Below are 15,186 nucleotides of genomic sequence, written 5' to 3'. Positions count from 1 at the left end.
ATGTGAGAGGGTTGGGTGATCATGGTTCTGCTTGAAACACTCAGGTTTAAGAACAGTAGTTTTGGAAGTGGTGATTTCTAGAGGCAACAAACATGTATATGTGTATAAAAGGGGAAAATTTATATGCAACAAGGAAAGTAAAATAAGTAGTGGTTCCTAGACATTTAGAAATATGCTGTAACTATAGATATAAGACTGAAAACTTCAACAATGCAGACATTTTTCCCTTGACCTTTGTTTGGAAGTAAGTCTAATAGACATGGTTAGAATGCATTATGTTTTCTTTATTTTTTATGAAGCATATTTTTAAAACTATAAGTTGTTATGGAAAATTTTTATGAAAATAATGATATAGTCCCTCAGAAACCTAATCAAGATTAGGTTACATGTCCTGGAGAACATGCATACAAAAGTCTAGTAGTTGTGCTTAAACATTTGACATGAACATACTTAACACTTGCACAAAGTGCACTCAAAAGGTGTCAGGATCCCATGAGCTATGGACCTCCAAGCTAATAGATTTCAAATTCATGAGTTTGTCTGAAGCAGCAAACAGTCAAGCTTTAGAAGCGACAACTGGAGATATGAAGACCCTGAGGCAGGAAGCACAGTCCAAGATGGACAAGATATTGAGCTTTCAAAAGCATAAGGAGTTGTGAACAGAAGCCCTTGGCCAGAATGAAAATCATGCTCTGTTGCTGGGCTTTAACAAAATGTAGTGTTGTCAGTTAGGGTAAATCATTCTCAGTGAGGGCCATATCATTCCCCTGGGGGTCCTGTCAGATTTGATGGAGGCCACAGATTCATCTGTTGATGCTGTTACCCTTGTTTGACGAGGCCCTGGAACCTGAGAAGGGCTCCTAAAAGGGCCATGGGCAAAAAAAAGTTGGGAATGGCTGAGTTAGGTCCATCCATTAAAAATAATAATTAGAAAAATTTAGAATGTTTAGAATATAGCTTGAATTATACCCTAGGAATATAGTTCTGTGGCTTTTGGCAAACATGTGGCTATGTAGTCCAAAAGATAAGATGCTAGAGGCATGTCAAGAGAGAGAGCATGTTAAATACCATCCCTGGTGACTTTCATGAGGTTAATAATGGAACCCTCTTCTCTGTTCCTTCCAAGTGGAGCTTTGTGCAATTAATCAGTGCTATGCGTTAAATGCAAATAAATTGTTGAGACAGCAATCATCCATCTCTTCCTGCTATCTCTCTCTCTCTTATTTATTTAAAGGAAATAGCATAATAAATATTAAACACAAACTGCTTAGCATTAGATTTCACTCTTAAAGTACCCTATAAAATAGCACAATTGTGTTCATTTATTTATAGAACATTTTTATATACATTTGTTAGTAACTAGCATTCATTATGTCTGTTACAATTTGGTCAGTTCGAATGAACATACAGTGTGATTGTATTTCAGTCTGATTGTATACTTTCACATAAAAAGGTACCTACATAAAATGCCTATTCTTTTCTTATGCAGATGGAAATTTGTGTCACTCAGATGTCTCTCTCTTTGGGGAACCAACTGAATTTGAATACCTGAGGAAGGTGCTATTTGAATACATGATGGGCCGTGAGACAAAGGTATCCTATGTCTTCAGTACAAATGCAGGAACAGGTGATATCTTTATTGGACCACTAAAAAAATAAAACAAAACAAAAACAAACTGATCTATCAATGATAATTCATCTTCCTCAGGCTGTGCACCAAGTTTTTGCTGGGTAGTTCCAAAATTATATGCTTTTATTGAAGTCCCAAAACCTCATGGCTGTTTCTGGGGCCAGGTTTAGCTTCTTAGATGGAGATAGTTGCAGTCAGCAAGAGCAGTGGACGGGGTTTCAAACTGCAAGTACTTTGGAATTTATCACCTTCAGGGTACATATTTATCCAGTTAATCATTATAAGGAAGGAGCAAAGCTATTTTGGTTCCAAAGTAAAGTGGTGCTGCTTTCAAGCACAAGTGTTAAATTATACATCTAACCTTGTTTTGCCAGTCTTGCCATATGTGTGTTTACATAACACCATTCTATAAAATGTTGGTATGTGTTCTTCATTCTGCAGTCTCTGATACAGTACTGGTTTCAGGGTAATGTGACAAAAACAGTTGCAAAGCTGCACATTTACTTCACAGAAATGTCCATTTCTGTTAGAAAGGACTGGGTAACATGTATCATTAAAACCAACAAATTAGGTCTGCAGACTGCAGCCTCATGTGACTTGAATGCTTTCCTGTATGTAATTCACTATCTGCAGCAAAGGAGACGAGAAGGGCATGAATCACCTGCTTTAATCAAGTTGTTACTGCACTAGATGCCAAGGCTGCCCTCTTTATTCTTCCTTTGCCTTAGTTCTTCTGCAGTGTACTTTGTATGATTTTCCCTTGCTGTTTCTGTTTTAAAAACAAAACTAATAATCATATTTTTTTCCTTTTTCCACATTTTATTTATTTATTTATTTATTTATTGGACTTATATACCGCCCCATAGCGCTACAAGCACTCTCCGGGCGGTTTACAGTTTTAATTATACAGGCTACACATTGCCCCCCCAGCAAGCTGGGTACTCATTTTACCGACCTCGGAAGGATGGAAGGCTGAGTCAACCTTGAGCCGGCTACCTGGGATTTGAACCCCAGGTCGTGAGCACAGTTTTTTAGCTGCAGTACAGCGATTTAACCACTGCGCCACGAGGCTGCATCTCCCCCCCCCCCACTTCCTATCCCTGGATTTGGTCTCCAGGAGCTAAAGAACTCCTGCACCCTAAATAATCTTTGCTTTGTTCATGTCAGAAGCACCACAGTACAATTAGTAAACCTATCAAATAATTTTTATCTGGGGGAGGGGCAAGATGATAGCCAAAGAGTTGATGTGCATTTGATAGAGATGTATTGAGTCTTTCACTATTAGCTGTTGCCTCTCTCTGTATGTCACTGGGTGCAATGTCGACTATGGATTTTATTCATAGGGCTTGGTTTCAGGCCACCATTAGTAATTCTGCTGCTTTCATTGAGTGCTACATTTACCTGTTTTGCATGGGCTGAACTATACTACACTGGGCTAGCATATTCTCCTGCACAATAGCATAGGACCAAGGCTGTAGTTCTTAGTGTGTGTAGTTTTGTACCCCAGCTGGTTCCCAGTAGCTTTAAAGGGATTTTGTTCCTTGCAGAGACCTATTGCTTTTCATTTAGACAGCAAATCTTATAGGTCAATGTACAATCCAAAGTAACACCTAGGTATGTTAGAAGCAAAACAATGACCGAGGTGGATGCCCTTCCAGGATATCTGAAGTTTCCGAGATGTCTGCTTGTCTCTCAGATGGGGCAAGAGGGGGAACATATTTGAGTCTTAGCAGGGTTGGGCCTAAGTTGATTTCCGCCCTAATAAATACCAAGTTCTTATATTACAATTGCTAGAAGATGTCCTACCTACTGAAAGCTGTCTGACTAAGCAGCAATTGTGAAATTTTCGGCATAATTAAAACTCCTGATGCCTTGAGGAAGGGATTCATTTTTAATGTAGATGTTAAACAAAGTAAGGACCATTATACTAGCCTAGACTAGACCATTTTTACTCCTCCATTGGTTGTGTTGTCCTTGAAAATGTATGAAAAATCTTCATATGCAAAACTGACCTCCGATTGGGACACAAGGTCTACAGAAAACCCACCCACACAGACCGGTACCTACACAAAAATGCCAGCCACCACCCACAGCAAAAAAGATGCATAATCAAAATACTGGTGGACTGTGCAAATCAGAACTGTGAAGCTGAATTTCTCGGCACCGAACTCAACCAACTTAATTGGGCCCTACAGGCAAATGGCTATTCCAAAAATGAGCCATCAAACCAAGAAATCAACACCAAACTGAAGAAGAAAAACAGCCACCCACAAATAAAGTATTTCTACCATACATCAAAGGGGTCACGGACCACATGGGGAAGCTTTTGAAAAAAACACAACCTACAAACGGTATTCAAGCCCACCACAAAATACAACAAATGTTACGGTCAGCAAAAGACAGAAGGGACCCCCTCACCACTGCAGGAGTATACCGGATACCTTGCAGTTGTGGCGAGTTGTATATTGGAACCACAAAACGAAGCATTCACACCAGAATCAAGGAACATGAGAGACACTCAGACTAAAATAACTGGAAAATTCAGCAGTAGCTGAACATGCCCTAAAACAAGCTGGTCGAAATGACTAGATAGGCGGGGTATAAATACAATAAATAAATAAATAAATTCTATTTCAAAATACTGAAGTACTGGACAACACCATCAGCCACTATGTTAGACTACACAGGCAAGCCATAAACATCAGCAGAGTTTCAACAAAAAAGAAGAAAGTTTAAAACTGAATAAAGCTTGGCTCCCAGCACTGAAAAATACAGCCTGCAAAAGGTCACGAATTCTACCCAGCCACAAGGACTAGTGATCACTACACACAAAAGACCAGCTAATGACACACATCAAGCACAGTGACAGATAATCTCTCCTCCTTATCACAACAATAGACCCACAACAAAAACACACTGATCACCATTATCACCCATCTCCTGAATAGGACAAAAGCTGAACCCAAAACTATAATTACTCAATTCTCCAACTAACTGCACCAGAGCACAGCGTGCTACTCCTGTCCTCTGAAGATGCCAGCCACAGAGACTGGTGAAATATTAGGAAGAACAACCTTCAGAACACAGCCAAAGAACCCAAAAAACCCACAACCAAAAATCTTTGGTTTTGTAAAAAGGTTGCTCTGACTTTAAGTTAGATTGCAATCCATATTGAATTATAGAATTTTTGCAGTAGTACTGGATGATGAACGTTGTCACAGACAACTGACAGATCAATGAAGACTCACCACATTAGCTTCTTAGTTTCAAAGCCATCTTCAATATGTTGGTTAAATGTAGGTTTTGTGCTGTGCAGTTCTTCAGAGGTCTAATGCCAACCTGCTATGGAATTAGGAGTGGTTCCACTACTTCAATCAGAAAGTTAAGAATAATGATGGTTGTTGTGGGTTTTCTTGGGATCTTTGGCCGTGTTCTGACCCAGTAAAATTCCTGTAGAAGACATCATTGCCAACGTGAAAGAAATAAGAGGTGAAGTGACAAGGATCCTACAAAAAGCAAAAATCCCCCAAAAGCATCATAACAAGAAAGGAGAGAAATGCGATCAAGTCCCTAAATTCAGATCTGGACATCATTATTCTGCCAGCAGACAAAGGCATGCCACAGTAATCATGGAAACAGAAGAACACAGGGACAAAATCAGGGAACTTCTAGACCCCATCACCTACAGAAAACTGAAATGGGACCCAATCAACAAAATTACAAAACAGACATGCTGATCAGGAGTTCCGCCCTGTATTTTTGGTGCCTGTGCAGCGAAGAATCCGTCCCAGAAAACAGCGGGAAGCCATTTTATTTACCCAGCAGCCACTTTGCAACCGCCAATCAGCTGGAGGAAAACCGTTGTTTTGCGAAGAATCTGCTTCAGGAACCGATCATCGCAAAGTGAAAAAAACCCATTCAGACCATCGTTTTGCGATCGCAATTGCGATCACAAAAAGATCATCATAATGTGGTTTTGTCGTAATGCGGGGCAATCGTAAAGTGAGGCACCACTGTATATAAGAACACCTTGCTCTTGTTGACCATCAGGGTTTACAAGCCCACCTTAAAGGCCTTTCAGTGGTGCTGCATACACAACTGCATTCTGCCTAATCAGAGTTCCTCAGGTTTTGGAGTTTTTCCAGTCAGGCACTGATCTGGCCCTTTGTCCTAAGAACCTGGGAGACAATTGGTATCTTTTTTCTAGTATTATCACAAAGCCAAGTGTGCCATCTCTGTCTTTTCACCCTCACATTCACCAATTCATCACAGAAGCTGCCTTGCTCAGTCTCCCTTAATCTCCTCACTGAAACTGTTTTTGCATTCCTGTGTTCTGTCTCACTGAGGCTACTTACTTACCTTGAATGTGGTCTTGTTAGTGGTGAATACATTCACCAGACAAGTCTTAGAGCGGTCTGCCTTTTTTGTTCATGTCAGTACTGTATATATTTTTGACAGAACAAGTCACCTTCAGATTTAACAGATCTCTTCTTCCAAAAAGAAATTCTCTTTGTCACATGTCTGAGGATTTGCTTCTTCGAGCTTTCTGTCCTTTCCATTCTCATCCCAGAGAAAAATTATGGCTGATTTAGATATTTGACATGCTATCAAAAATCTACATCAAACACACAGCCTCCTTTGAAGATAAAGTACTCTTTTTGTTTCCTTCTTCCTGGTTGTGTAGACTCCAAAGTTAAACTACCTATGAAAAGCTGCTGAGTAAACATGTGCATCTTTATAGTTTACGAAGCACAAGATTACCCTAATCCAGCAACATTGTACTGTAGTAGCTTCTGCTAGGGCTACATCTACATCTGCTGCCTTTTCTATTAGTGTCCCACTGGCAAAAGCCTGCAAAGCAGCAGCCTGGGCCACTCTGTCCACATTTACTAGATATTACAAAGTGGGCACCTTTGCCTTAAGCCAAAGTGCAAAAGATCCTGTCTTCTTAGTGCTACCAGTTGCCTGTTTGTCAGCTGTGAAGTCTTGAGTGTATTTCAGTTAGGGATGTCTTCATCCTGGACACAAAATAAATGCTGGGAAAGCTTAACTGTGGAAGTCCATTCTTATTGGCAAAGAGAGATGGAGAGATCCTATTTCTTCCAGCGGGAGGCTGTTTTCACACATTTTTATCCTCTCTTTTGTGGCCTTTTTGCTAGTTTATCAGCGAGTAGAACCATAAAGATTATTTTTTTCCAAGGGTCAGAATGTTACTTTTTAAAAGTAACTTGTTTTGTTACTTAATACCTTGAGCCCGCAAGAGGTGTTTACAGTTAACATTAATCCACTTGTAAACATTACAGCTATTATTACCCTAGCCTTGTTATTAATGTACTGTATTACATTTTCTTATTACTGGGGCAGGCATTAAAAAAATATGAAAATGCTCACTGGTTCCCTCAAGTGGCCAAATTCTGTTTTTACATAGAATACTGTAAAAGAAAAACCCACAGTAAGTAAGAAAGCAAAGCTTTCCTTACTACCTTCCAGTATGTCTTGAATTACAGCCTCTGCACACACAGTTGTTTGGAAATAGGATGGGATCTGCATTCAGGTTGGCTGAATTCTATGGACGTGTGTTCTTATGAGCATTAATTTGCTGGATGAAGCAAACTACCATGTAACACCATACTTCACATAATACATGACTAGGTATATTGCACAACAGATCACTGCTCTACATTTTTTCACTTGGCTAGGTCAGAAGTGAGAGCAGAACCTTGATGTTTAATATGATAACATCTTGATTAAAGCAGGCGATTCCTGCCTTCTCTGAGCAACAATGTGTTAACCCTATCCAGGGATCTTTCTTCAGACAGGAATGGACATTCCTTGTAAGTCTTTCCAGTGATCTCAAAGAAAAGGTAAATGTCAGGATCCTAAAAGGGAAGAGGAATGTGTGTAAGAAGGAGCTGTCAGTCTTCTTACCCTCCCACATGCAATCTGAAGTGGTAAAGTCTAAAACTTGGTTTACGTATTCCTGTGCCGTTTATGGCAACCAGTTCGATAACTCTTCATTTATCCCCATTCTGTGGTGATCTTCAGGATGTAAAGACATTCTTGCTGTCCTGCATGAGCAAGTTACTTAAAAGCAGTTTCCATTTGTTCCAGAAATGTATTAAATATATTTATTAAATATTATTAATGATTATACAGTATATTGTCATCAGACAACTTACAGCAATGAAAATAAAAACAATGATAAGGAAACATACAAAAGAATTGCTTTAAAGTAGCAATTATCTGTAATTCTGTAAACCGAGTAAATACAGTAATCTTGGTTTCCATATAATTCTCATAAATTGTCATTTGTCAGGTAGATTAAATGAAAACATACATGTATATATCTAACCTTTTTTGCCATGATTTCATAAGTACTATTAAAAATAAAATGCAGTGCTTTGATTAATTGGGAAAATTGAAACTGCTGGTTGGTGGCTGAGACGTTTGCTTAGCCAGTTATTTTATTTACTGCTTCTTCTTTTTCTTTTAAGACAATGGCAAAAGTGATAACAACAGTGCTGAAATTTCCCACTGACCAAGCACAGAAGATCTTGGAACGAGAAGATGCTCGGACACTGGTAAGACTAGACAAAAGTTGTTTATCAGCCACCTTGTCTATATCTTGATATGTCTTGTCTATATGTATATATCTTGATCATTTATCCCTTTTTCAGAACGATTTAGTGTTATAAAAATTTATTTGGAAGGGTTTTTATAAGGACTGAGCAACTATTCTTGGGATAACCATGAGAAAATTTGAAATGGGTAACATATTTATTGAACTACCAAAACACAGGCACTCCAAAAGGCAACATTTTATTCTCTAGAATTCTTTCTTATGGAGACTGAGATCACCTGGGGACTATATTTAGTCTTCAGATCTTATGCCTTAATATTGGCATAATTTTGGATCTTTTCATTTGGATTTCACCCACCCAAGCACTGTAGAGCCGAGCCTGATGGGCATTTTGCATGGCTTTTTAAAACTTTTGCTTAGCCCATCATAACTGTTATTTGTATTTTATTTGCCATTAGTAATTAATGGTAGAGAATTTCTTCACTGAATATCAGGACAAAAGTCTCAGACTGTATCCATGGCAGTTCTTTGTTTGATACAGCTGATTTGCCGGTGGACTACAAATCGGGAGTACATGTAACCTGATTATTAGTATGCTAGAAATCCTCTAAAATTACTTACTATTGTGTACAGTAACCAAAATTGGCTATAGCGGAAAGGTCTGTACTATATCTTTAGCTACTCATAGATACAAAATGGAAATCTCAGTCCATTTTTCACTGTTGTATTTCCTATATTAAATGATTTAGTGAACTCAGTTCACTTCCTATCCCACTCCTGACAGTGTTCGACTCAGGTATGCAAACCATTAGTGAACAACACATGAAACTGTGAAGTTGAAAATGTAGATCTCAGTTTAGGAACATGATGTGTACTCATAAACATTATACAAAGCACTTTAAGGTTCCTCATTTTCCTGACATTTTAGTTCACCATTTAAATAAAAATCAAATAGAATGTGAAATATGACAAATATGAACAGATTCTATGCCATTCATCCATTCTGAAACTATTCACTTTTGGGGCTCCGTAGGTTGGGTTTAAGACTGTGTCTGAGTACCTTTTGAAGATTTTCAGAGTGATGACTGTTTTGAAGACACATAATAAAGGGTGGGGGTAAAGATTAGCTGCAATACATTCAAATGTTCATTTTGTGACTACTGTTCATTTTATTAGGAAAAAGTATGAGAGTAGTTGGTGTGGCATAGTTTTTGAAGAAAGTTAGGGATATTATGTGTGGTTTCAGTTGAAAAATTGTGTGCCACTATCTGTTCATTTTCTTTTTAGCTGTGTCCTCTCTTTGACTATATTTTTGAAAACTTCCCTGCTTTAATTTAGACTAATCCTGATGTGCTTTTCTGTCATTCCAAAACCACTGTGGGCTTCTGCTGTTAATCATATTTAATTCTGCATGCAAATGTTGGATGATGTGCTAGCGACACAGTATCATGTCTGTTGTTTCATTTTGCATGCATCAAAATAAAGAGGTGTGCATCCTTATCTTGACTCTGCTTTGAATACTAACATCTTTAAAGTATTAGTAGATCTTGTGCCCCAGCCACCAGAAAGAATCAGAAGCAGTTGGGAAAGGACAACTGTCAGGTATCATTTGTAAAACTAAATCAGCTGTTGCGGGCTCACAGGTTGTGTATCTGCATTACATGACACAGCCTTTCACTCTAAATACCCAGAAGAATTATGTCAGAGTTTCCTATCAGTACTGTTTCAGCAGTCACACAACCTTTAACAATAAGCCAGATGCAGTATAGAACATTGAAGATCCATGAATAGTCATAGATACTATTACCAAGGGCAACAAACATCAGGTGGAAATAATGCAATTTGCCAAACATTTCTAAATCCAACATTTGCTTTTATTAAAACAGTACCCCAATAAGCTGTTCTTTTCTTGGCTTTGTAGTTCACTCCACCTCACGTTGGTATCTTCTGAATAAACCATCCGTCACTGCTTTAGTTAGCATGGGGGTGAGTCTTGCCTAACATGTTTTCCTTTTCTTTGCTAAAAGTACACATAATTTGTTTGTTATATACTAACAAAAAATCTAAACATTTCTTTTTCCATACTTTTTCTGTAAAGCAATGTTTGTAGTAATCACATCTTAACCTCCTTACATTTTGATAATGGATAAATTTGAGAGTTTCTGAAAAGTATGTCCACAGCAGTGCAATAATAAGCATATAAATACACTTGGTATTTATTTTTATCTCTGTTTTCTTTGTGTCTTAATTTTGAGGTACTTCAGGCCAAACATGTGAGAATATCTATGATTGGTTCTCCCATTACCTTTCCTTTTGTATAAAGCCAATGGCAGGGCCTCCTTGCTCGGATTAGGACTGAGGCAGTGGAATAGTTAATTCTTTCTCTGCTCTGATTCCTCAACTTAAATGTTCTAGCCCAACCAAGAGGGAAGCTCCCAGTATTATTTTTCTCCTGCTCCTGTAATAGTATAGAATAAAGCACCCAAATTTATTAAAGTTTTAAAATATTAGTTCATTTAATTTAGAAAATGGAAAACAAAAGCAGTAGCAATTTTTATCTGGGGCAATCGTCTTTGGTCACAGATATATTTTAGTAGTAACTGTTCTGAGTACACAAAGTCCTGTCGAATTATGACAAATGAAAATTCTACTGCCAACTGGGCCATTTTGATTTAGACTAAAACAACAAAATTAAAAAAATAAACTGCTCTAAAGAGCAAGTGAACTGTAGAAAAGTTGCTGCTGAAGCAGCAGTATAAAAATCCAGTTCATCCCAAATTTTTCATTTAAATAATATGGCATTTGTGGGAGTTGGGATAATAGCTCAATATCATACTTGGACCTAACATACCAATTGGATGGCCATCAAACAAATGAAATAATATAATTTAAGCCTGGCATTCCATCTTCATCTTTAAGGCAGCTACTATTGTCAAACATCTAGAGAGTGTACTAAGTTCTCAAAATAGAGGAGAATAAAAATTTAATTGACTGAAATCCTGTTGCTTAGAGTAAGAAGACATACTAGAGTGGACCCATAGAATTAATGGAACGTATGGAGGAGTTGATTCACCAAGTCCCTACTGATTCATTGTGCTCACTCTGGTTGCATCTTAGTACACTAAGCAACAAGATTTCAGCTATGAAGTAAATACATTATATGTCTTCTTACATCTGTGACAGTGAATTGATAGCTGCATGCCTTGTAACATTTTATGTCTCCTGCCAAGTCTGTAACCCGTTGTCTTTCTGCTGTGGAATTATCCTTTTCCATTAATACAGCACATCTCTTATCCTTCCCTTTGGCATTTCTGAGTTCTACTCTGGAAAAGCCTGCTACACTTTAGTAGATTTGACATTGAAATCTTCTTTAACCAATGATAAAAATTAGCAAACCATATCTAGCTGCATTGCCAAATTCCATGGTATGCTCATTTGAACGCTGGTGGATTGTGAGTTTGTTCTGTTTAAATAGGAAGAAGACGCCTGTTCTTTTCTGGCCTAGAAGTTAAGGATTCTCTCCTAACATCTGCGCCTACTTTTTAAAAAGTCTTGTCATCCTTTTAATGTTATAAATTAATAGGCTTCTGTTCACTACAGTAAAATATTATAATGTGATATTTTAAATCATATTGTGAATAACAATAATAGTAGCAATAGAACTACTATTTAGTAATAATATAATTTACTGGTGATTCCTAATTTACTAGTTAAACTATTAATGGGAACCATGGAGTCTTCCAAGTGTTCTGGACTGCAACTTCCATCATTGCTCGCCGTTGCCTGTATTAGCTAGGGCTGATGGGAGCTGCATTTCAACAACACTGGAAGGGTAATATTTCCCACCTCTATGTTTATGTTTCTGTCTTTATGGAAAAGCAAATTTGCCTAACACAATATTTATATCTCTTTTCCTCCTTCTCACTTCCAGTCCTGGCTGAGACCATCCTCTTGAAGAACCTGTGACACATACACTTTATAATAATAATTAACAGCGCTTTGACTCCTTATTCTCTTCCAAATTTGATCTATTGATTGTTTGCTAAAGATTATTTCTTTTAAGATTTTGCTTATAATGGATCAAGGTTGCAATACCTCACTTGTTTATTCCTAGCTTTTATACATATATTTTGTGAGAATTAAATTTCACTCCTGTAAATTGTAAATAGTTCCTTACTAATTGTATCATAAGCTGATCTCTGACTGTTGGCAGTGTTAATCTTGCAGAGTTGAGAGAAAATAAAGTTTTATTTACTGTAAAATGCTGCAGACTGATGTGCTTGTTAATAGCCAAACTTATTGACTAATAACTACATTGGTTGGTGTGAGATTATGAGAGAATAGCTTCCAAAGTCTCATATATGAAGCATATAGAATAACAAGATTTTTAATGCCTATTTTATCAAGTAAATATGAATAGCTGTGACCTGTCTAGAAAAAAGACAGATTAAGGAGACTGTCAGTCACAAACTCTGGCTGTATTTTGTTCATAGGTCTGTTAGGATACAATTTCAGCTCCTTGCAATCCAGAAGTTCTTACCAGGGGAACAAGTAAAAAGGACAACTATGAACTTTATGATCGTTGTATATGTACAAAATACTCTTTAATTCTGAAAAATCTGTCAGCTTCTTGCTGTTTAATGTGCAGAGTTCTCTGATTGAAGAAAAACACACACGCTCTTCTTCTACAAAAAGACACGTGTACTAACAAAATATATACAAATGTACAAAGTAGCAGACCTTCGGCGTGGCAGGCAAAAATATAGGCACAGTAGCATAGATAGAAGCATATAGGAAAGGAGATACATTAATGTCCACACTGTTCACTTATATACAATTAAACTGATCCTTCTGTCCAATCACTTGAAGTGTTGCATCATCTTCCTCCACATGGGTGTTGCATCATCCCCAGATGTTGCATCATCTTCTTCTTAGTCACTGTGACTCAGCAGTTACACAGGTGTTCATTATGGCAGTTCATCAATTTTACATTCTGGATCTGTTCAGGTCTATAAAATTCATAATACTTTGACAAAATCTGGTTTTATTCTCACAACACTTGATGCAGACTTGCATAAACATCTTCAAAGCTGGACATAGCTTGTTTTTAAAAGATATCCATGACAGTTTTTAGATTAAAAAAAGGAACTTGAGATGATGAAGGCACTTAGGAGTGGAAATGCTACTTTGGCATCTGTCAGAGGTGACCTTGTGTTTGAGGCCTTCCTGTATTATGTAGAAAAACTAAAATCATCACAAACTGGCTGGAACGAATTGAGTTTCACCCTTTACAAGTAGATATTGTCTGAAGAATGTGCAATCATTACTGCTTGGAGGATAGGCAGTTTTGTAAGAGTGTTATCTGCCATAAGAATGTAGACGCCATATATGGAGCCTCGTGGCGCAGTGGTTAAACCGCTGTACTGCAACCAAAACTGTGCTCAGGACCTGGGGTTCAATCCCAGGTAGCCGGCTGAAGGTTGACTCAGCCTTCTATCCTTCCGAGGTCAGTAAAATGAGTACCCAGCTCGCTGGGGGTCAATGTGTAGCCTGCATAATTAACTTGTAAACCAACCAGAAAGTGCTTGAAGCACTACGGGCAGTATATAAGCACGCTTTGCTTTTTTTTAATATGAGCAACTATGGCACTTGAAAGGGATTGGAAAAGTTGAATGTAAAATCCTAATCATGTGACATTTGCGGACATCTTCCATTGACTGGAATGTGTAGTGTAACGAAGAAGGCTTTCCTTTTCTTTATCCTGCATGTTTCTTTCTCCCCACACCAGCAAGAAATTTATTATACCTGCTACCTGATGGGAACCTAATTGTAAATTAAACATAAACCTTTGCTATGTCAAATCCCCAAATGTTACTTAAACATTATGAATTTCTTTTTCGTGGCCTCTGTGAATGCATATATATTTTCTGCGCCTGCGCTGATTTTCTCAGAAGATTCCAGAGCTAAAAGTAATAATTTTATGATGTGATCCTCCACAAGGTATATGCTCCTTCCACCCACCATCTTCCCCAGTTCCTTTTTTCCGCCGAGCTGAACGGTTCTCTGGAAAGAGAGCGCTTCGCTATTGCCTTCTGGCTGTTTTTCCAGACTCTTTTGAGCTTTTGTTTACTTTATTTTTAGTTTTATTGCCTACTTAGTGATCCTCCACGTCTTTTGTTTTGCCTAAATTGGCTTCCCGCTGTTTTATTCCCTCTCCTTTTCTCTTCTTCTCCTACCCACAATCCCCCATCATTGCTCTTCATATGCACATACCCAGACATACTATTACAGTGGTGCCTCGCTTAGCGATTTCGTCACTAAGCGATTTTAAAAAGCCCATAGAAACGTATTGAAACCCCTTTGATGCGTTCCTATGGGCTCCTAAACTAACCTTAAGCAAAAATCCTCCATTGCGGCAGCCATTTTCAGTGCCTCTAAAGCGAGGCAACACAGCGGGCAGCCATTTTGGAACCGCTGATCAGCTGGGGCCTTTGCGATGATCGCGGGGAAGCGATCATTGCAAAGGCCCCGCCGATCAGCTGTGCTTCGTCTCTCTGTCTCTCTCTCTCTCCACCCCTCGCAGCCCCAGCCTCGGCAGGGAGACTGAGGCACCGCCACTGCCAACCTGGCCGAGAAAGACCCTCTGCGCCTGCAGCAACCTTAAGCCCGGGCTGACTTTAAACTATTTTTCCCACGTCTCCTGAGCTGACATAGGCAGGTAGAGGCACCAATTGGCACTTTCCACAAGGCTGTGCTGGGGCTGGATGCTGGTGTAATTATAAGATCCTTCTGCCCCCAGCCAGCCCTTTTTCCTTTGAGTTAACCTGTCTGCCCTGGGTCCAGTGTGGCTGAGGTGATCGCTTCAGGGCCGGATAGGAATTTTGGGTCCGTCTCACCTGATTGGCATATAGAAGGTGGGCGGACGTATTTTTGCCTATCCCACACTTTACCCATGGGATTCTGAGGGCTATTCTAG

The 15,186-nt window shown here is 38.6% G+C and overlaps 1 protein-coding gene across 13 annotated transcripts in view; it reads left to right on the top strand.

The window, feature by feature from the left end:
- Window positions 1-12,472, top strand: part of GOLGA4 (golgin A4) — a 104,522-nt gene extending 92,050 nt beyond the window's left edge. For 5 of the 13 annotated variants that reach the window (XR_013537395.1, XR_013537392.1, XM_020803412.3 and 2 more), the window contains 4 exons: window positions 1,490-1,593; window positions 8,125-8,211; window positions 10,132-10,196; window positions 12,142-12,472. Coding sequence is in view for 5 of the 13 variants with exons in the window: in XM_020803412.3 (XP_020659071.3) it covers window positions 1,490-1,593; window positions 8,125-8,211; window positions 10,132-10,161 (221 nt within the window). In the remaining 8 variants the exon portion in view is untranslated. Of the gene's footprint in view, window positions 1-1,489; window positions 1,628-8,124; window positions 8,228-10,131; window positions 10,197-12,141 lie in introns of those variants that run through there. The other 8 variants (XR_013537394.1, XR_013537391.1, XM_020803409.3 and 5 more) reach the window with 5 other exon arrangements.
- Window positions 12,473-15,186: the final 2,714 nt, after the last annotated feature.

The sequence above is a fragment of the Pogona vitticeps genome, chromosome 6 (assembly GCF_051106095.1).
Source record: "Pogona vitticeps strain Pit_001003342236 chromosome 6, PviZW2.1, whole genome shotgun sequence".
NCBI classification, from domain to species: domain Eukaryota; kingdom Metazoa; phylum Chordata; class Lepidosauria; order Squamata; family Agamidae; genus Pogona; species Pogona vitticeps.
Note: the sequence above shows the minus strand (reverse complement) of the source record. Positions and strands in the feature narration are given on the sequence as shown.